General features: G+C 35.6%; 5 protein-coding genes across 6 annotated transcripts; 1 reads left to right on the forward strand and 4 right to left on the reverse strand.

Annotated features, from left to right (window-relative positions):
- Nucleotides 1–30: 30 nt before the first annotated feature.
- LOC114521307 (exosome complex component RRP43-like) lies at nucleotides 31–4,105 on the reverse strand. The gene is made up of 11 exons (XM_028541698.1): nucleotides 4,083–4,105; nucleotides 3,959–3,995; nucleotides 3,520–3,583; nucleotides 3,042–3,115; nucleotides 2,912–2,957; nucleotides 2,456–2,561; nucleotides 2,191–2,236; nucleotides 1,842–1,938; nucleotides 1,400–1,520; nucleotides 1,140–1,243; nucleotides 31–754 (listed from the first exon to the last, which is right to left on the reverse strand). Exons 1-11 carry the CDS (start codon nucleotides 4,097–4,099, stop codon nucleotides 642–644), a joined length of 825 nt encoding a protein of 274 aa, XP_028397499.1. The 5' UTR covers nucleotides 4,100–4,105; the 3' UTR covers nucleotides 31–641.
- Nucleotides 4,106–4,168: 63 nt separating this feature from the next.
- On the forward strand, nucleotides 4,169–5,616 carry LOC114521454 (transcriptional adapter 2-alpha-like). Its single transcript, XM_028541910.1, has one exon. It carries the CDS (start codon nucleotides 4,274–4,276, stop codon nucleotides 5,573–5,575), a length of 1,302 nt encoding a protein of 433 aa, XP_028397711.1. The 5' UTR covers nucleotides 4,169–4,273; the 3' UTR covers nucleotides 5,576–5,616.
- A 539-nt stretch (nucleotides 5,617–6,155) lies between these two features.
- Nucleotides 6,156–10,692, reverse strand: LOC114521275 (mothers against decapentaplegic homolog 1-like). The gene is made up of 5 exons (XM_028541647.1): nucleotides 10,556–10,692; nucleotides 9,912–10,362; nucleotides 9,480–9,668; nucleotides 7,588–7,704; nucleotides 6,156–7,434 (listed from the first exon to the last, which is right to left on the reverse strand). Exons 2-5 carry the CDS (start codon nucleotides 10,303–10,305, stop codon nucleotides 6,806–6,808), a joined length of 1,329 nt encoding a protein of 442 aa, XP_028397448.1. The 5' UTR covers nucleotides 10,306–10,362; nucleotides 10,556–10,692; the 3' UTR covers nucleotides 6,156–6,805.
- Nucleotides 10,693–11,861: 1,169 nt separating this feature from the next.
- On the reverse strand, nucleotides 11,862–16,169 carry LOC114521278 (dolichyl-phosphate beta-glucosyltransferase-like). 2 transcript variants are annotated; one of them, XM_028541650.1, is made up of 11 exons: nucleotides 16,061–16,169; nucleotides 15,802–15,982; nucleotides 15,290–15,336; nucleotides 15,132–15,200; nucleotides 14,906–14,998; nucleotides 14,704–14,805; nucleotides 14,324–14,386; nucleotides 14,153–14,236; nucleotides 13,455–13,522; nucleotides 12,996–13,081; nucleotides 11,862–12,210 (listed from the first exon to the last, which is right to left on the reverse strand). In XM_028541650.1, exons 1-11 carry the CDS (start codon nucleotides 16,121–16,123, stop codon nucleotides 12,101–12,103), a joined length of 966 nt encoding a protein of 321 aa, XP_028397451.1. In that variant the 5' UTR covers nucleotides 16,124–16,169; the 3' UTR covers nucleotides 11,862–12,100. The 2 variants fall into 2 exon arrangements, with proteins under 2 accessions (XP_028397451.1, XP_028397450.1); XM_028541649.1 differs by having other exon boundaries at nucleotides 11,864–12,210; nucleotides 14,692–14,805.
- Nucleotides 16,170–16,480: 311 nt separating this feature from the next.
- LOC114521276 lies at nucleotides 16,481–19,692 on the reverse strand. Its single transcript, XM_028541648.1, has 3 exons — nucleotides 19,505–19,692; nucleotides 17,695–18,009; nucleotides 16,481–17,598 (listed from the first exon to the last, which is right to left on the reverse strand). Exons 1-3 carry the CDS (start codon nucleotides 19,604–19,606, stop codon nucleotides 16,981–16,983), a joined length of 1,035 nt encoding a protein of 344 aa, XP_028397449.1. The 5' UTR covers nucleotides 19,607–19,692; the 3' UTR covers nucleotides 16,481–16,980.
- Nucleotides 19,693–19,757: the final 65 nt, after the last annotated feature.

The raw sequence follows: 19,757 nt of genomic DNA on the forward strand, positions 1-19,757 counted from the left end.
TGAAAATGCATCAAAGCATTCAATTTAATACTAAACAAACTTTATGCTTGTATATATTGTTGTTATATTTCTATATTGTTCTATACTCGTTGGAAACAATAAAACGTGTTTGTAGGTAGAAGAATTAGCTACCAGACGATATCCAATGAATTAGATATTTTCACCAATTTTCTCTCAAGAAATGAGAATTGAGACATATTTCCTTGTTACTGTAAGTTGCGTTATGAGTGTTCACGTTCAATAAACAAACTCAGTAGATCCAGACACATCAATTTTGGTAAAAGTTTGGCGTTATAACCTCAAGCCGCGGTTTGCGTGTCAAAATGTTTCAGCTTGGCACCGCGGAGGATTCTGTTGTTTTTTTTTGGGAGGCAGTGGTTCATGTTTTGTGCTTGATCCTTAGCTTCATTAAATATTGGCATGTAGTTCCAGTCTTCCAGAGAAGTTCGTTCGACAGAAACACGTGAAAACTATGTGTAATTTACTCACCTCAATAAATAAATCCAAAAAATTACAGCCCTACAACACGAACAGCAACCAGAACCAGAAGACGTTGGTGACTTGATTTTCAGAGGTTATCAAGTAACGCCAATAAAAAAACCAAATGATTTCTGTAAATCCACGACTGTGCGTATCAGACATCATGATATTTCCTGCAAAGCTGTGTTAACAAGCTTCTGAACACTTTTTGCCCTTTTTTTCGCTTCGTTCGTACATTTTTTTACAAGAACATCAGATGGTAACGGAGTGCCGCCTAAACAACGCGTAAGATTCTTCATTACGACTTCACATTTTGCACTAATTCATGACGAATAGTCATTCTGGGGTGGACTATAGGATACAACCGATAGAGCTAGTATGGGCGTTTACCCACAATTAGAATAAAACGCTGAAAAAAATGGGAAACTCTGTTGCAAAAGTAGTATAGGAGAGTAAGTTTCCATCCAAGGGATGATCATATATGCGAAAGATAATCTTTTTAAAAGAAAAACATTCTCTTTAAAATGAGACCCAACTCAAACTATAACTACACAGCTCCTAGACTATCATGTTTGCTTTCTTTGGTAAAAGCGCAAGATTACTTCACTTTCGTTACTACACACGAATGACATGATTAAACTTTTAACTACTGTACCTACCTGGTTTATGAACAGAACAAACGTTTCCTTCAGATGTAACAACAATAGTCATCACTCCAGTTGCTAAACTTTCTTCATCATCCGTAGGATCAGAAATAACTGAACTACAAATGCATAAATGTAAGATCTGTGGTAAGATATACCATAACTCGAATGGCATTACAATTAAAGGCCCATACACACCGGACGCCGATAATATTATTAATATATTGCTATATATATAAAAAGGACTGCAGAGGATTGCGGAAAAGAACACTTACTTGTCAATGATAGCAAACGTTGAAGCTATTGGTTGTTGTTTCACATTCAATGGTATCTCGTTTGTTTCACTTGGTTCTGGGGTATTTGTTTCTTCGTTGATTGTAATCTCATATAATCTCGCTAGATGATGGAATATTATATTACCAACATGTTAGTTGAAAGTTTAGTTGGAACAATTACTTTTAGACCACAAAATTGTGTCGCTCCTGCACGAACCAATTGCGAAGTCATGCAGATGAAAAGTAGTCACAAAAACATTCTTTCACATGAACTAAGATTCGTAATAAAAACCATTGAAGACAACGAATATTTTATTGTTCTCTGTAGTGCCATATCACTTGAATGAAATATCTTTATGGTTGGTTTTGAAATCAACTTACAATCACACATGAAACATTTGAACAAAATGAACTTTAATATACAAAGTTAAATGTCACTTACTGTTTGAAATACCACCAAGAAACGCAATCATACTGGCATCGGCTATATTTCCGTCGTAATTTAGACACACAAGATCAACGTACAAACACCAAACAAGCTAAAAAAAACCAACTAAGTTGTCACTGTGAAGACAATGTAAAAATCAGTGTTTAAGGTCCTTTTCTTCTCTCGTTTACTGTAAAAGAAAGAAGATGACAGACTACCAAAGCGATATATTTTTGTGATAAAGTTCCTTCAAGCGCGAATGAATATATAACTGCTCGTTTTACGCCATTACTTGTCTTGTGTCACAAGCAGAAACAACTTGTTTTTAAGTGAATACATGCCACGTTTCTGCAAATTTCATTACCTGACCCTCCAGAATACATAATTCTTCCAGGTCGATCATCTCTGAACTGCAAAAAAGGATAAGCTGACGTTAATGGACAAAGAATTTATACAGACGGAGGAAGTAAAGCAAAAAAAGCCTCGTTCTTATGTTATTTGTTTCCTAGATTTGCTTGACCAGTTGAAAACGATCGAGATATGTTCATTTATGAACTGTAGCTTCGTTTAAGGTTGACGTAAGTACAATCTAGTCTTCATCCCTCATCTTAATGAAGAAGTTAACTTACTTTAATACAGTATCGGCAATAAACTGACTTAAAACTTGGGCTTGTTCACTCGGAGGTCCAGGACGAAAACGAGGACAACACAATGGAGGTAGATCAATATTAGGAACTGAAAAAGAAATTAAAGCCCAAAGTTAATGCAGTGAGCTGATCATTGAAATTTTACTGACAGCATACACATTTTTGTTTTAGTACAATTTTACTGTGATAGCAATATAATACTCATGTCTTCAGCTTATGCATAATAAGATAGAGACACACACTAGTTTAAACACTGATAAACAAAAAAAGCAGTAGTTAAACTCCCTTTATAGGCTACATGTCCCATTAAACATTGCATATCTATAACTCATCTTTTTAACAGGCATTGCTTCAATGAATAATGCTATAATGATATTCATTATAGACATATTGAAGATGTAGGGCTATTTTGCAGTATTACTTGATAATTATTATTACCTATGAAACCTTTCTTTGGGTGTTCGGGATTTGGATTAGCCAATTCCTATCAATAAAAATTACGGTCAAACTAAACAAAAATTAAATGCTTTTTGTTTCTTATATTATTATTGTTCATGATCATTCTTACTGCCTTAATTCCACAAACTATGGTTGTATTCCCCAACTTTACAATAGACGATCCTTCCGCAGTTGCAATTGATCCTAGGGTGAGACAAATTCTCTCTTATTTGTGATGCATTTCACTAGTAATTATTGGGGGGGGGAGTGTTATATATGCTTCAGTGATGAAAATGTCCAATTTATTTATCCACATACAGGGACTATGTTTTTGGTGAAAGCATAAAGGAATTTGGCTTACATTGGGGAGGCTATATCTACTAAGCACCACCACATCTTTTAAATTCAAAGCCTCTAGACCTTTGGAAACTGCCTATTATTAATATGACTAACCAATGATAATATTTAGTTTGTGTTGCATATTTGCTAAATTTCATGCTTTATTTTTCTGGCCAATAACAAAACAACTTCAGTGTTACATGCCCCACACTGCCTGTTGCCCTTGTAAGTATTCCTGCAAATTTCTGCAATATAAAAAATATTCCTACCAATATTGATGACAGTATTTCGAAACTGAAGCAAATTTCTGCCATCAGGTCGAATATCTTCCTCCTGAATCATTCATAAATAAACAGCATTATATAATAATATATCACATGTGGTAACAAGGGCTAAAAATTATACCCTTTATGTGCTAATGTGCAAATAAAGTACGGTACCATGATATTAATAAGTTGATATCTATTGATAATCTGTTTGGCAAATGTCAATTGACTGATTTATGTGTTCAGTATTCAAGTCCTTATTCATTAGACGACCTTATATCATAATGCAAAAGATGTATTAATTTGTTGTATTTTTTATACAATACGCTTAACATGCCTCGAGCAAAACCTATTCTTTGACTTTTAATTCCGATCTTAATATCCCAAATTCTAACTTCTAAAATACTAATTTGTGGATAATTTAAAAGAATAAAGACCATACCAAAAACCTTCTGTAATATTCCAAAGGCTGTGCGGCCCTATAAAATAGAAGTCATTGTCAGTAAGGAAAAAATTAGGCAGCGCAAAGAGAGGTGAAATTGAAAATACTAAACGCAAATTCATACTTAAAATCTGCCGCCATTTTGAAAATGATTGCAGACCACAAAACACAGCGGTTTCATGCATGAAATATCTTCCTGACTTCCTCAAATGATTCACTTTTTCAGTGGAAAATTGACAACCTTGTTCCTAAGGTTTTTTTGGTATTTGTCTCTATTCTCAGCGTTATTTTCTAGTCTGCGATATTGATATTCATATGGCTTGTAAAGAAAAGTCAGTCTGCTTTGGCTGCAAAATGCATCTTCAAGCTCCTTTTATAAAATGTGTAGAATGTTCAAAATCAACATTGATATGTTTACATTGCTTTGCTCAGGGTTATGAGACTTCAACTCACCATAACGACCATTCGTATGAAGTGATCTCCTTAGACTTCTGCCTCATTGAACGTACATGGACAGCATTGGAAGAGATGGCATTGCTCGACTCTATTGCTGAGTGTGGTCTTGGCAATTGGAATGATATTGCATGCCGCATAAGAACAAAATCTCCTGAAGAATGTGAAAGTCATTATTTAGATAACTATATAAATTACCCACAACAACAACTTCAAAGAATTATGCAGCATACAAGTCCAGAAGTTAATAATTGTTATCGCATGATACCATATGAGCCAAGTGAGGATCCACCACGACCAAAGGATGACCCTGGACAAGCTACAGATATGGCTAATTATATGCCATGCCGGGGTGATTTTAATGTTGAGTATGATAATTTTGCTGAATGTGATATCAAAGATGTTGAATTTGATTGTGAAGCTAGAGAAGATGAACAACTGAAAGTTGGTGCAGTTGAAATTTATCTCTCTCGTGTAAAGGAACGATGTTATCGTAAAAGAATTATCAAGGATTATGGTTTAATAAATGTACACAAGACAGAGCTTATTGAACGAAGCTTCTCAAAAGTAGAAAAAGATTTGCGTGATAAGCTGAGGCCTTTTGCAAAACTGCATAGTGCAGAGAAGCATGAGCAATTTATTCAAGGTTTGTTATTAGAACATTACTTGAAACAAGAAATACATGAATTGCAACTTTACCGAGCTGGAGGACTAACTTTGAAAGATAGTGCAAATTTGTATCAAGTATCTCAACAAGAAAGATTGAAGCATATCAGCAAAGGTAGCATGGTGAATGATATATTAAGTTTGTTTGAAGATAAATTTGCCTGTCAGAACTGGCTGCAAAAGCAGGCAATATCACAGAGTACAGCCGCAGTTGTTCCAATGCCCTTATTAGGGCGTAAACCTGCAACAAGGCTGGACATTAGTGGAACCCCAGGTATAGAAAGATTAACAGAAGAAGAGCGTGACTTATGTGCAAAGCTAAGATTTTTACCTCATGCTTATCTTCAGTATAAGCAAATGTTGATTAAAGAAAATCAGTTATTAGGCTGTCTAAAGTTAGCTCAGGCAAGAGCTCTTATCAAAATTGATGTGAATAAAACCCGAAAGCTGTATGACTTTTGTGTCAGGCATAACTGGATTAACCAATGTGAGAATTAACTTATATCATTGTGATCTGTTGCTTCATAAATTTTAATAAATGACCATAACCTAAAATGATATAGCCTATTTCCTACATATGTCTTTATTGAGCTGTTAAAAACTCCAGTTGGGGTTGTGGTACCTCTTCAATGTTTTCTGCTCCTAACCATAGCATGAACCTCAATACACTTCTAGGTATGCTCCACCTATTTAAACAAAGGTATTCCAGGGTAGGTAGCACATAAGTAACCTAAAAACAATTTTCTAGAAGAGGGCAATGTGCCAAGTAATTCAGACCAGTAGTGTCTGTCAAGTCAAAAGGAAGCAGGGCTTATTGGCAAGTTAATAGACTGAGGAAATGTGCGTTCGTATTCATCAAATGTTCATAAAAAACGTTTGACATGAAGTAAGGTCCATTTTTGCCCGTTCCGCAAATCAAAGATTTCCATGGTTTATATTAAAACACTCCAGTGAAGTCGGGAGATCCGAGTCACACATCGCAACGTTCCATGATTTGGTGCCTCTATAACGTACCATCTCATCATGATTATACAGTATATTCAGTTGAAGAAGAGCACGCAATCAAAGAATCCATAAGTAAAATATACTGGTATATATATTTCAACTAAAACTAGGCTAAATAAAAGATACATTATCTTGAACTAAAAAATGAATTTTGGTACACATTAGTCGTAAATGTTTCGAGTTTCTAGCCCTGTTTACACTACACTCGACTTATAGGCACGGCATGGCTAAAATCGGTACCCGTGCCCATTTCATATGTGCTCGGCCTTTGTTTTGGTAGCCTGAACACTTATAAAATTGGGTACGGGTACCAATTTTAGCCGTGCCGTGCCGATAAATTGAGTGTAGTGTAAACGGGGCTTCTATATATGTACATCTCATATACTTAACATGCTCTCTCTCATCTCTAATGCTCAATAGAAGAGCTTCAAAGGATTTCAGGTCCTATGATAATACATCATAGATTATACAACACATTCAGAAACTAATTTTTAAAACCGTTGAACAACTTCAACCGCAGAAGCGATAAATTAAATCACTACAAACAACCTACAATGAAAAGGTATAGCGATGTCGGGATACCATATGCTACTATTTTTTACAAAGTTGCTTCATTGTTTCTAGTTAAAATGACAACGTCATTGTCCAATTTGTTAGTCTAAAACGCTTATCGACTCTTTAGATAATGGAAACAACACAATATGCACGTTTATGAAGTGAGGTTCATGACACTGACGAGATGACATTACCAGGGGAACCCATTTCACTGAGAACTTTATCCAACCACTGCAAAGGACCATGCAGATGGATCTCAATCCACGATGGCGTGCTCGTAACATCTTGACGATGATATTCTGCTCCCCAACCTTTAACAAAACTCATTCGGATTGTACACATTTTAGTGAGTTCATAAACCGCCTCAAATCCATGATGCACGGACTGCGAGAGTAGTTGAGCAAACTCTTGATTGTTGAAGATTTTTAAGGAACAATTTGAGGGAATTTTGCACACTGTAGTTGGATGAAAACCATGATGATGGTTACAATTACGACTTTGCACGAATATTGCACTTTCACTCAGGCACTCGGCAAATACTTCACCACCGACATAGTACAGATGAACACCTTTCCCAATGTGTTTTCTCGTATTTTCAATGGTTGAATTACGATTCACGTTTGACAATAAACCCAGACAGAATCTTTCTGAGTGGTTTGTGTTCGGGTCAGTGAAACCATCAACAACAACGCTTGTTGTGTGGCAATGAAATGGCTCACCAACTCTTGTGTTGAGCTCATAATATGCAATAGTTGCCCAATTACGTGGTTCTTGGTAATTCACAGCAGCCATATCACCTACACAGATATTTTTTAAGTAAATAACTCGCATCAAAAAGAGATTTTTGCCCGACGCAAAATGTTTACCAAAAAAACAGAGCAGAACAAGTCGCAAATTACTGGAAAGTAATTTGTAACGAAAAAGTTGTATACACATAAAGCAATCCTTACTATTTGTAGATGGTACGGGAGAAACTGGTGCAATAGGCCCAGGAATAGTTCCTAATTCCACATCCATTTGTTCTGGAGGACGAGGTGAGCCGCCATCTTCTGACATACAACAACGATCTGAAGAAAACACCATAAAAATTACATGTAAAAACATTTTGTTGGATGATGGATGAGAGTCGAAATAATTGAAGCCATGGCTAAATTTGTGACCAACGGATTACATTGTAGATCTATTTTTAAACTCTCGTTTTTTTAACTTTCGTTTCCTTTATTATTAAGGTAAAAAAGAAACTTTTGTGTTTACTTTACAAACATCAAGGACGTAGCCAGTGGCAGTAGGGAGCCGTAAGAGGAATTTGTAGTGTCAATTTATGCTTCACTTCGAAATAACTGCAGTAAAATTATTTTGCACCGTCTCTTACATGCTGTTCTTCTATATACTATACCTGGGGCCGGTTGTATAAAACTCTTTACATTTTGAATAGTTGAATCCCAGTTAACTCTGAAATACACAACTTTGATCTGCCAATTCTGTCCTTAACTACAGTTAACGGGCCCCTGTAGTCTCGCTTCATGATGCCCCTTCGTGAAGGCGTTGTCATTTTTAATGCACTGATACATCTAAAGTATTCCCTTGTGATTGGATTCAGAAAAAAATAAATCCAATATTGGAGCAAGTCTGAGCCCCACCAGAGACCTGCACTTTTTAATCATCTTTTATATCAGAGGATTTCAGATTTGAAAATTGTTTGTAATCTTGCATATGACACTGCATAATAACTCTCTGGAAAATATTTTCCTTACCAATATTCAGTACCTGTAGGAACTAAACTTATTACGAGAAATTATATCTATTATTTAACAGTTTTAAGATTATGTATTTCATAAAAATTTGTCTTCTCTGACCACACCGAAGATTTTTTGCATGACACCTCAAAGAGGACATTTTTAACTACCAAAAGAGCAAACTTTGAATACTTGTATGGTGTATGTAAAATCAAATTTTGATTGATTTAAAAAAATCCTTACGAACATCATACAAGGAGACTAAATGCAGTCAAAATGAAAGTCAACAAAAAACATCAAAAAGGGAGAAAGGAATAAAAAAACAACAACTTGTTTTTACTGGATTGTCAATTGTGTGATGTTGTGATTCAGTGCGATACTCCCACAATTATGGTATTATGTCTTTCACCACTATCAATCTTGTGACAAATTTGAAATAGTTTTACCAACTTCCCACGAGGGTTCCACGAGGGAATATAAAACATTTTAAAAGAAGTCAAAACAATCTAACGTTAATTAACTCTGTCTTTAGGTACTTAATTGTAAGTTTGAAAAAAATAGTACTCAGTTGTTTTGACTCTTGATAGTGCACTGCAGAGCCTCCAAGACAACTAAATTTAATCACAAATTCTTAAAGTGATTTCCCTGTAAGCCGGACAACTCTTTCAATTTTTAAATCAAATGGAACAACAGCTTAAAGTGACAATAAACAGCTTTGTGCCGCAGGCAATTAAGGAAAAATACACAAAGACGCAGACAACTGTCTCGCCGTGAATTTAACTTCAAAATCACCTTGCCATATGTATTTCCGTGACTTATTTGTTATCTGACAAGTAATATCTTGTTCCATTATAACCTGTTATACTATTGATACAATTCCCATTCAGATTTTCCAACAATATAGCGCCAAATACTATCTATACTTCAGTAAATCTCTCATAACATTTAAAGCATGGGATTTGAACTTGATATTAAGAAATGAAAGTAGACTAGAAGCCTGGCAGTATTAACAGAGGGAGAGAACATATAATAGAAAAAGGAAATAAAACTTGTAGAATGTGTAAAAGCGCAAATATTAGTTTCCAACAATCAGTATATATCATTACCTGGCATTTCATAATGACTGCGAAAAGGACTTGGAATATCATCGCCGGGCGTTTGTCTGAAATTTGCTGGGAATGAAGCATTGCCAGGCATACTTGGACTTTCTTGAGGAGTTGAGTGATACGGTGGTGGCAATCTTGGGTGCATTGGAGGCCATTCGCTGTGTCTCGGAACCAACACTGGAGGCAAAACTGAAGATAAAATAATATAGCTTCGTTCTAAAAAGGAACTTTATCATATTTCACTGTATTGAGAAAGGCAAATATTAGTACGATACAGTGAAACGTGGCATGAATTACTTTATGTTTAAGTTAGGCGTACAGCTCAAAAAACAATAGACAGCTTTAAATATAAAGCCGCCAAACACAATCGCAAAATAAAAACAAAGAAAATTAAAAGTGTCAAATCAGCTATGTCTCCTTGCGTTTTAATACCTGGGCTTTCAACTCTTCTGTAATGGTACGGATTAACACACACTTCTTTTTGTTTCTTGCCAAAAGCATATTCGCAAATATCCAGTGGTTTCAGCTCATGATGGCTCTGTAAATCTGGCCAACGCCACACACGACAATATATAACATGCGGAAGGCCTTTCCTGTGGGACACTTGAAGTCTTCCATCTAAACTACGTGCTATTGTTACGCATTTTGCCGGCACGTTAGGGTTAGATAACGCTTTTTCCAGTTCTTCAAGAGCCCCCTTGTTCTTCTTTAGTTTCTTGACAAGTGATTCAATGGCTTTCTCTGCCCATTTTTCCTCTTCGTCGCCTTGCTTCCAACCCAAAAGGCGTTTTACAGCTGGTGATGCAAACGCAAACAATGAAGCCATTTTGAAACGTCGTCAATATTATAGATCGTAAGTTATATCGCAAATAATCAAAGCAATCTGATAAAGAAACGAAGAAATATTGAATGAGATATGGCAATTTAATAATATAAAGAAACATAAAGCGTTTGTTGTTAAAATTTCAATGTTGTAAAATGGTGTGTTTACGTTCTATGAAGCACGCGTCTCACAAACAAAGTTTGCCTTCGGAAATCGCATGATTTTCGTAAATACGAATCAAAATATTTCATACCGTTCAATCTAAAATCCTTATTAGTTATTCAAGATTATCCAAGAAATAGTCAGTAATTTCACCAGATCTCTGGTAAACCAGCTAATATTGTAGTCTTGCCTTTCTCATGAGCGATGTGAGAGCTTCTCCCTTAGCTTGGGCATGCATGACGTCATCAAGATGGCGCCGTAATGTCTAGTGAGGTATAAATTGCTGGCTGTATGTCTCACTAGGGGGTTAACTCAATATCCTGTAATGACAAAAAAGAGCTTGAATAAAATATTCTGCCAACGGACTGTCATGGACCTACTCATTGTAGAAAGAAAAATAACATAATTAACATTCTAAGTGCGTCATTTCTTTTGCTACACAATATTAGTAATCAACGTTTTTAAACATGAAAATGTTTATAGCACAATTCGAGTATTTTTGGTGCCTCTTCAGGAAATCATCAATACTGCGGCAAAGCTTCCTATATACAGTCAAGGCTTTGCGACATCAGACCAGAAGGTGTATACATATTATTATACAAAATTAAAACAAATTAAAATAGGGGTTACAATAAACAATGCTTACAGCAGCCTTAGACTTTGTAACTCTAATGTCACTTAGCCCAATTAGCACACAAAACATTTGAGAAATGAAAGGAGTGAGGTCGGAGGATGCTCTGTATACTTCCGGAAATACACATGCCTCTTTTAGTTTCCCAATATCTATCAATGAGTAATGACGTGTGAACAATATATGTTAGTAATGGCAACGAAAAGCACGTCAAACACCGAAGTATACATGAAAAATGGCTTTTTGTATTCATGCTAAACAATTGGTAATCAATCGATCAGATTTTGGATATATACTGTGGAGTGACGCAAACATTTAGGCGATTCTGATTTTGGGGGCCCCAGAGGGCCTTATCAGCTGCCCCCCATCGCGACCGGATAGCTAAAGGAAAACGGTGCGCCAGAGCAGTGGTGACTTAAAAAATGCAGGAAAAAATTGATTGCGACAAATCTTGATATTTATTGCTCTTAAATTATTTCTCGATCGAAGCATGACAATAGAACGCCTGACTTGCAAGGTTGGACAAACAGGGCTCCAACACGAAATACATCGTAAATGCATCAGTTCGTTACGACACAGGGATACACACATTCAGGACAAACTTTCCTCACAAGGAACTTTCCAACAAAAATCTTCGGTACGAGGCTGCAGTAAATGGCCTGTACGACTGTACATACTGTATAAGAACAATATACACTGTCACGCACGCAAAACCACTAAGTTTTAGGACTGTGCGAGAAAATAGGAAAAAGAGGTACACGTGCAAGATTGATTTATTTTAGAAACTATGGAATGTCTTATTAAATATACCGACAGTTGTTTTCACAAAAATTTCCACAAGCCTGGAGTTGCTTATCCTTCTCTATTTATCGCCACTTACCTGCCAGGAGACGATTGCAATTAATTACAGTTATGATGTGTACAAATATACGCTACATGACTGTATGGCTATACCACTTTGTCACGTTATGAGTTTATTAGTGAATATTACAGTTTTATCGACCGTCAATTATTAGTGCTAGAAATTTTCCAAACTCCTAAAATATATCTAAGACGAATTAAGAGAAGATCTTTGCCCATTTGAAGCCAACTCCAGATAGGAACCATTTTTGATCCTAAAGTAAAAATATAGCTGTTCTTGCTATAAATCTTTATGAATCAGGTTAAACGGTTATAATCTCGTTCCCAAAGTAAATTTATACCCCCCCCATCAACCTTGAACTGTGAATATGACTTGCATGGTTCTCCTATTTTTGGCAAGTTCAAGATGTGCCCTCTTTTCAGCAAAGATGCGCTTTTTGTGGCGTTACGTGGCGTAGTTATTGTACTGAAATTTGTAATTATGAAAATGTTACAATGCAGTGGCAATGGAAAAGTGCACAAAACTGCGAAATCCAACCATTTTCGTGCATAATGAATTTTGAGTAGTATTTGCACGCTTTGGTAAATTTCTTAATAAATTACTCAGGCGAAAGTGATCAGTTTTGTTAGTGCAGGAAATGTCGTATCTGAATCCGCGGGGTTGACGTTGTTAAATTTTGCCTTGTCATGAATATTCGACTGCGCTCAATTGCTCCAAATATGAGCCTTATCTCGTTAGTTAAAATTATCTGAATTTGGCAGAAAAAAATTTCGCTTGGCTATTTACTCTAGCCATAACAACGTTTCACGACTCAGTATTATCGTACAACTCAAACACTATTCTGAAAAAGCATCATGAATCATCACCATTGCTAAGATCTATTATCTTAACGGTAGATACCAACTAAGAGAGGAGAAACTCGCAAGAAAAAAGGAGATATTGAAAGAAAACTGTTAAGAACAAAGGAAGACGAAAAGAGTCTTAAATTCACGAGTTTCGAAAGTTGACGCACACGAGCAGATATCAATGAGGTCATACCATCAATTTCCTGCCAATTTACTGCCACTTCAGTGATTGGAATGTTTAATCTTTGTGCAATGTAGAGTAACTCAACATCAAAGGCCCTATTTAAATAAAACAAAAACGTTTGAAAAGTCCCAATCAAACGCAGTTTTTTTTACGTTGTATTTAACCTTTGTAAAAAACCTCTGCTGGGGTTTCGAGTTTTGAAATACCGTAAAGTGTGAGAAGGAAAGATTTATAAGTTTTACTCCAATGCATCCTGGAGTGAACGGATCAAGCAGACAACACTGGTATTGTATGATCTGATCAATTGCTAAATGTGGCTCTGTCTGTATAATTTTGGTTTTATGGCTATATGTAGGCTTGCGTAATAATCTATTTCTGAACATCAAATGATGCAATTACTTCTCTAAAAATATCCATACGCCAAGGATCAAGAGTCTAAAAAAGGTGCTAGCTATATAATCAACTTACCATCTTTCAACGTGTAGAGACGTGAATGTCAAAAGAGCAGCAGGTCTTGTGAAAAGTTTGAAACCACACTAAAATACAATTTATCATCTTAACGGAATCATCTGCGGTACTTTTTGTTAAAAGGCATTTGAGATGAAGTAGAAAGAGACGTAATGTAGTGGGCCTTCATGGAGGATTTATTTGAGCCTGTTTCAACATAAGAACAATTATCTTGCGTAATGAATTCAAATATAGTCAAAATACTAACATTGGTTCTTACATCAAGCGCAAGCCCCCGTGGTCAGAATTAACTGCTGTGATTTTGTGACCATGGTAAACTATAAACTTGGTTGTTTTAAGTGTGGGCAAATTGAATACTCTGGGATTGGGAATGAGGTTTATATTGGCTGAAAACAAATACTGTACTGCTTAAGTTACTGAAAAGTCAGTAACTACGGTAAGATGAGGAAACTCAGTGAGTCAAAAAGGAGAAATTAGGTAACATATAATCTACAGATATGGAAGGGACTAGACTGAGTTCCGAAATATCAACTACTCGAACCATCTTGACCTTGTAGCTCAGTTGGAAAAGCATTGGACTAGCAAACCAAAGGTCGCGGGTTCGATTACCACCCCTGGTCAAGCTAATTTTTCAGCTTGACCAGTTGGTGACTCAGAGTAGCAACATCACATTTACATTTAACATATAATCCATTTACCTGCGTGTCTCTGATGCCTCTGACACAGAGAAACCAAACAAGAAAGTGAAAACCATACATCAACAGATTTCGAAGAAGTGTTCGCTAAATTAGTGAAACAAAACAAATCCAGCAAATTAAATTGCATTTAAAAAATGAAATGAAATTTTATTATGAACATTGTTTACAAACCTGAGCTACAGCTTCATCTTGAAGATGTGCTCTTGATCCAACTGATATGGCAGGATCACATTCCTAAATGTAAGAAAATGATAAAACTAAAGTGGGTTCAACAGTCTTTTAATGCATAGTCTTTGTCATGATTGTAGGGGTTTAGTATTTCATTATTAGATACTGGTACAACTACCAAAATACAACACAAGAGCTTTCAAAAATTCATATCAATTAAATTTATGATGATAAAAGAATCATGCTAAATGTTTAAGTCCTTTTTCTTTAAATGAACTCATGCAACATTACAAAATTAATGAACTACATTTTCCATTTACCAAACTACAGTGCAAAATCAACATGCTCAAGGCTTACTGCTCAAAACAAACCTTTCCATTTACAATTTTTTGAAGAGCATTTTGTACTTTAGTAAGATCTGAGAATTTGGTCGCTCCATCAGCATCAACCATAAGAAGTTGTTTGCCACGTGAACTAAACATCCCCTATAAACGAAAAGACATTAGTACTATGGCCATAGGAATGCTAAATTTGAAGGTTATATCAGTACAAACTGGATGAGTAAAAAGAAAAAACATTATTTACCAAACGAACAGCTCCACCTTTTCCTCTATTTTTTGTAAGGGTCAACACTCGAATCAATTCAACCCCATATTTCCTCACATACTTCAAAGCAACCTTCAGTAGGAACAGATTTGAACAAATTGACAATTTTGTAATATTATTTACTTTCATATTGAATTAGTAACTAGTAACCCGCCCTTATCAAATTTAACAACATAAGCAAACTCAATACTGCAATACATTGTACCTGGGTGGTTCTATCCTTGCTTCCATCATCAACAATAATAATTTCATATGTAAATGAAGGTTCATGTTTCTAAGACACAAAAAATAAAGAACTTAATATTTAATAATATTGATAATTACAATAATTTCATAATTTATTATCCTATTAGCTCTTCTTACTTTTCTTTCCTCCAAGTATTCAAATGCCTCATCTAGCATAACAGGTACTATCCAAAAAGATAGAAAATAAAAGTATGAAATAATTCGAAAATTTGCAAGTGACTGTGGCTTTATAGTAGTCTTTTAAATAATGCTAAAGGAAATGAATGAATAATCTTGATATGGAAGCCTTTTAAGCTACAAATCTTAAACACCATTGTTTAACCCACTTAATAAAGGACGGAGAACCTGACAAGCTGGTCATAATCACGTGACAATTAATTAAAATTTATGAAACCAGAGTTATGAAAGTGAAACCACACAAGACTTTAGATCAATGACAATATGTACAAAAACATTGTGATTTCTATCTTTAGGGATGACATTGTATGGGTGAGCTATGCTATTGATTTGCCATAGCTATTTTCACCACCACCACTTCCCCCAGCAAAAAAAATCCCCTTACGACAAACTAAATACGTGGCAATTGTAGTGGCGCCCACCTCCCTATGTAGATAGACTACTCTACTTACACCTTTCCTCTTCATTGTAAGAAGGCACAATTACAGACAATTCAACACTTGACTCTCGTTCCAGATAAGGAAACGGAATTTTAGCATTCTCTTTTGAAGGATCAATAAAATATTCTTCATCTGGATATCGTTTTATCGTTGCGAACGTATCACTAGTTGTTGCATATATAAATACCACCACCTAAGAAAGGTTTAACGAATATACTGAATATATATGAAAACAGCACATACACAGAAGAGTTAAACCGAAATAACATACCACTAAAATTCCAAGAACTACTAAAAGAACGAAAGCGCAAAACAAACTAAGAAAAAAGTCCATTAGATATCACTAGGAGATATAAAATACTATTTCATGGTTTCATTTCATCAGCAAGTTTTTGATAACGAGCCCGCCATATTTACTACTCTCTGTTGAATACTTCATGTCTTCACAACAGACTGAAAAGAGAATGTATGGAAATCAGGGTGCCAGGTTTGACGGTAGCCTACAGTCGTAGGTAATTTGGCCTCAAATATTCACAAATCTAGCAACCCTGTTTGCCTCTGACTGAAATGGCTTTTCAGCATTCTTGCGGTTGGCCGTGATATTTAACAATTTTTCTCGAAAACCTAATATTTGTAACTGTCCATTTTAATTAAGTTTTAGACGTAACTAGTAACTACACAGCTTCGAATTAGAACTCTGTTTACACGATCCAATACATTTGTCTAACTGTGATTTGTCGAATCCAATTCAGATCAAACTGTGATCCAATTCATTTCTCATGGTCATGTGAGATCGATGTTTTACGATTGGTTGACTTACAATGTATATGGGTAGCAAAAACTAAAGCCAATTAATGCAGACTATGCAGTACTACTTTACCAATAACAGACTAAACTCCAAAGCCAAAGGAGGAATACTAAATTTAATAAATTTGCACTTGATAATTAATTTTGGTTTTCACCTTTTCCACGAATACTGTCACCTTTCAAGGTTGTTTCGTATTATGACATTCCTTATTAAGTCAGAATCTTTGTTCGATTTATAGATGTATATACGGTTAAATCTAAGATTATAAGATTTATATATTATGCTATGCAATTCTAAACGAGAAATCGGCAATGGCTGATGCATTAGGCAGATGTGTTGAGTAATCAGTAATTAAAATCTCAAATCAGTCATAAAACTCATAATCATATGTAACCTTTTTCAATAAGTTTTACAACTTGTTTTTGTAGTGGGGCATAATTCATTGTATTTCCATCGGAGGGATGTTTTACACTGAAAACTTGCCATCCATTTCCTCTGTTAGTCAAACAACACATAATGATGGCTCGAGAATCAGCAGCTTGACTCATTTCATCGCTGCACAATTGCCTGTCAGGGAATTTCGCATCGAAGAACTTAAGGTTTGGATTGGGGTATTCGGAGATATTGTGAGCATTCCAAGCACTTAGTATAAACACCAATTTGTTTACGTGTGCTGGGATTGATTTCATTGATACATTGATGGTATGATGGCCACATCGCTTTATGTTATCCATGACATCACCAGAATGCTTGACTGCCGAGGATGTACTTGATGATCTATTATTATAGTCAACAAATTCTACAAAATCTGAGCCACTATAAAGCAATACAGAAGCATCTAGATAATCTTTTCCATGTTTTGGATATCCCCATTCGAGATCAAAAATGACATCCTCAAATTCCTCTGGTAAAGCATACAATAAAACCAGCAGGTATATTGTGCTATTCGGCATTACATGGTAGTCTTTTAACTTGCGCTGTTGGTCATTTTGGCTTTTTACCTAATGAAAATCAATAAAAGAGAAAAGTGTATGAATAGTAACTGGCAGCAATGACGGTGACGTAGCTTACTACAGACAACAAAAAAGTACACCTACTTTAAGTTCGACGTCATTATATAAAAGATACTGCTTGTTAAATGGTACGTTTAGTTTGCCCTCGATTTTATCTTTTAGACTCATAATTGTTTGATCAGGATTGAAAACGAAAGTAGCACGCTCTCCAGATAGCGTAGTAATGACAATGTGAGATGACGCTTCATCAACGGCTTCACCAACGGCTTCACCTCCCTGCACTGTAGGAAAAAGGAACTCTAAAGTCTCGATATGGTTTTTGTATTGGACATTTTCCTCTTGAACTTCAACATCACATTGTGAACACTTTTGTCTGTTTTCAACTGACGATGTTACACACTATAAACACGAAAATATCACAGTACTCCACTATAATATATATAGTATATATATACAATGTATACTATAAGTCAGTATGTCTACAGGGCAGAATTGATTGGGCCTGGGTGATTATTGACCAACATTGGCAATGAGGATTCAATTCATTGGCTTCATGCAACGAAACAAAATAATGACCACTCGACAGGGTCCAGGGTAAAAATGGACTCAGTAAAAAAGTGTTTCGGTTTGAAAGAGGTGCCAGGTGGAGTAAGACACTGTGGGGGCTGTTTGCGACTACTGTATCTATAGGAATAAAAGTTAACTTCAAAACTTAGAATCTTTGCACCAATTAAACTAAGCACCCACGCTTCTGTTTTTAACCTGCTTTGCCTGACTCACAGGCTCGGAAATTGTCAGGGACAACTGTCCTCCCAATGGTGGCACCACTCAAATTTTATGCCATCATGATCAATATACCAATGAGGTGGAAGTAATTCAACGTTTTAGGTTGTTACCACCGTGAATAATCTGACAATATGCACCCAGGGCCATACCTTGGTAGGGGCATACTGTGAAAAATATTCCCAACCACTTACTGCGATTTCCAGTTGGGCCTGGAAGGCTGGGATTGCAAAAGTTTGATGTCTGTTTTGTAGTTTGAAAGCAATGTTTGTGAGTTGCAAGTTGTCACCAAGTACTTTGTCAACTGAAAACTGTGACTTAAAACTATAAATAGACTACAGTGGAAATGGCAGCTGTTCATCACTTTCACATTTTCCATTTATATATAGTCACAACATTGATAATTTAAACTTGACAACTTGGTAAGCCTTGATTATAACAACATTATATTTAGATGATGTCACAAACATTGCTTTCAAACTGCAGAACTTAATAAACAAACTTTTGCAATTTCACACTTAATTGGAAATAGCAGTATCAAAGTATTTATTTTATAAAAGTAAAAAAAGAGCTCAAAAGTCCAGATAAACCCTTCACTGCACCCTGAACACCACCTAGCTGATATATTATATTCATATGTATTGGATAACAACTTCATTACTTCATCAACTTGACTCACAGATTGATCTAATTTGAGATTCTTTAAATTAACTTTTGACAATTAAAGCTAGAGCATATATTCCTTCCAAACAAGTAAAATTTTGGACTAAGGGTACCTTCCTCCCCAATTAGCTAGCATTACATCTAGCACAGCAAAATTTGAATGCACTGATAGACACAAAATAAAACTGATATACAAAAATCTCCGTGATGTATTGTCCATCTTCCTATTACCAACTGGTTTGACTATATATATGCGTGTAATAATTAATTCCTTCTGTCCCAAGATCTTGAGAGGATGAATACACATCATTATATGTTGTGGGCACACTGAATTTCAATCCATATGCAATTTGCATTGTACAATAATTTATATATAATATATTGAAATGAACTGAACAAACCTGGAACCGATATATTACTCAACTATTTGAGCTACATATATACTTACTCTCAGGCAATGAAGTAAAGCGTGTTCCAAACAAGCTTCTGTCAGGTGTTCATGTGGGAACTCTTTAGAAAGCTTGTCTTCACCGCAAAGTTTGCAGATCATGACTGCTGGAGCTAGGAGTCACTTCGATAATCACTTCCACGAAATTTCTTTCAGTAAATTGCTGCTTGCATAACTCTGGTGCGACCGACAAAACGAAAGTAAAATCGGATCAAATGTCTTAAATGATCACGTGAACACCAATGATTCCATA

The sequence above is a fragment of the Dendronephthya gigantea genome, unplaced genomic scaffold (assembly GCF_004324835.1).
Source record: "Dendronephthya gigantea isolate DGI-Jeju-01 unplaced genomic scaffold, DenGig_1.0 000020F, whole genome shotgun sequence".
NCBI lineage: Eukaryota > Metazoa > Cnidaria > Anthozoa > Malacalcyonacea > Nephtheidae > Dendronephthya > Dendronephthya gigantea.

Excerpts from the sequence above, each read along its gene's own strand:
- LOC114521278 (XM_028541649.1), bottom strand. The coding sequence starts at position 16,123 with ATGGACTTTTTTCTTAGTTTGTTTTGCGCTTTCGTTCTTTTAGTAGTT. Across the intron at positions 14,237-14,323 it reads AAGATGAAGCTGTAGCTCAG|CGAACACTTCTTCGAAATCT; the intron begins GTTTGTAAACAA and ends TCACTAATTTAG. Across the intron at positions 13,082-13,454 it reads TCTCTACACGTTGAAAGATG|GGCCTTTGATGTTGAGTTAC; the intron begins GTAAGTTGATTA and ends TTATTTAAATAG.
- LOC114521275 (XM_028541647.1), bottom strand. The coding sequence starts at position 10,305 with ATGGCTTCATTGTTTGCGTTTGCATCACCAGCTGTAAAACGCCTTTTG. Across the intron at positions 9,669-9,911 it reads CAGAAGAGTTGAAAGCCCAG|TTTTGCCTCCAGTGTTGGTT; the intron begins GTATTAAAACGC and ends TTTTATCTTCAG. Across the intron at positions 7,435-7,587 it reads TCCCGTACCATCTACAAATA|GTGATATGGCTGCTGTGAAT; the intron begins GTAAGGATTGCT and ends ATATCTGTGTAG.
- LOC114521307 (XM_028541698.1), bottom strand. Across the intron at positions 2,958-3,041 it reads TAGTTTGTGGAATTAAGGCA|GAATTGGCTAATCCAAATCC; the intron begins GTAAGAATGATC and ends TTTTATTGATAG. Across the intron at positions 755-1,139 it reads TTGTTCTGTTCATAAACCAG|GCGGCACTCCGTTACCATCT; the intron begins GTAGGTACAGTA and ends CGCGTTGTTTAG.
- LOC114521454 (XM_028541910.1), top strand. The coding sequence starts at position 4,274 with ATGGCTTGTAAAGAAAAGTCAGTCTGCTTTGGCTGCAAAATGCATCTT.
- LOC114521276 (XM_028541648.1), bottom strand. The coding sequence starts at position 19,606 with ATGATCTGCAAACTTTGCGGTGAAGACAAGCTTTCTAAAGAGTTCCCA. Across the intron at positions 18,010-19,504 it reads CTTTACTTCATTGCCTGAGA|TGTGTAACATCGTCAGTTGA; the intron begins GTAAGTATATAT and ends TCGTGTTTATAG. Across the intron at positions 17,599-17,694 it reads ATAATGACGTCGAACTTAAA|GTAAAAAGCCAAAATGACCA; the intron begins GTAGGTGTACTT and ends GATTTTCATTAG.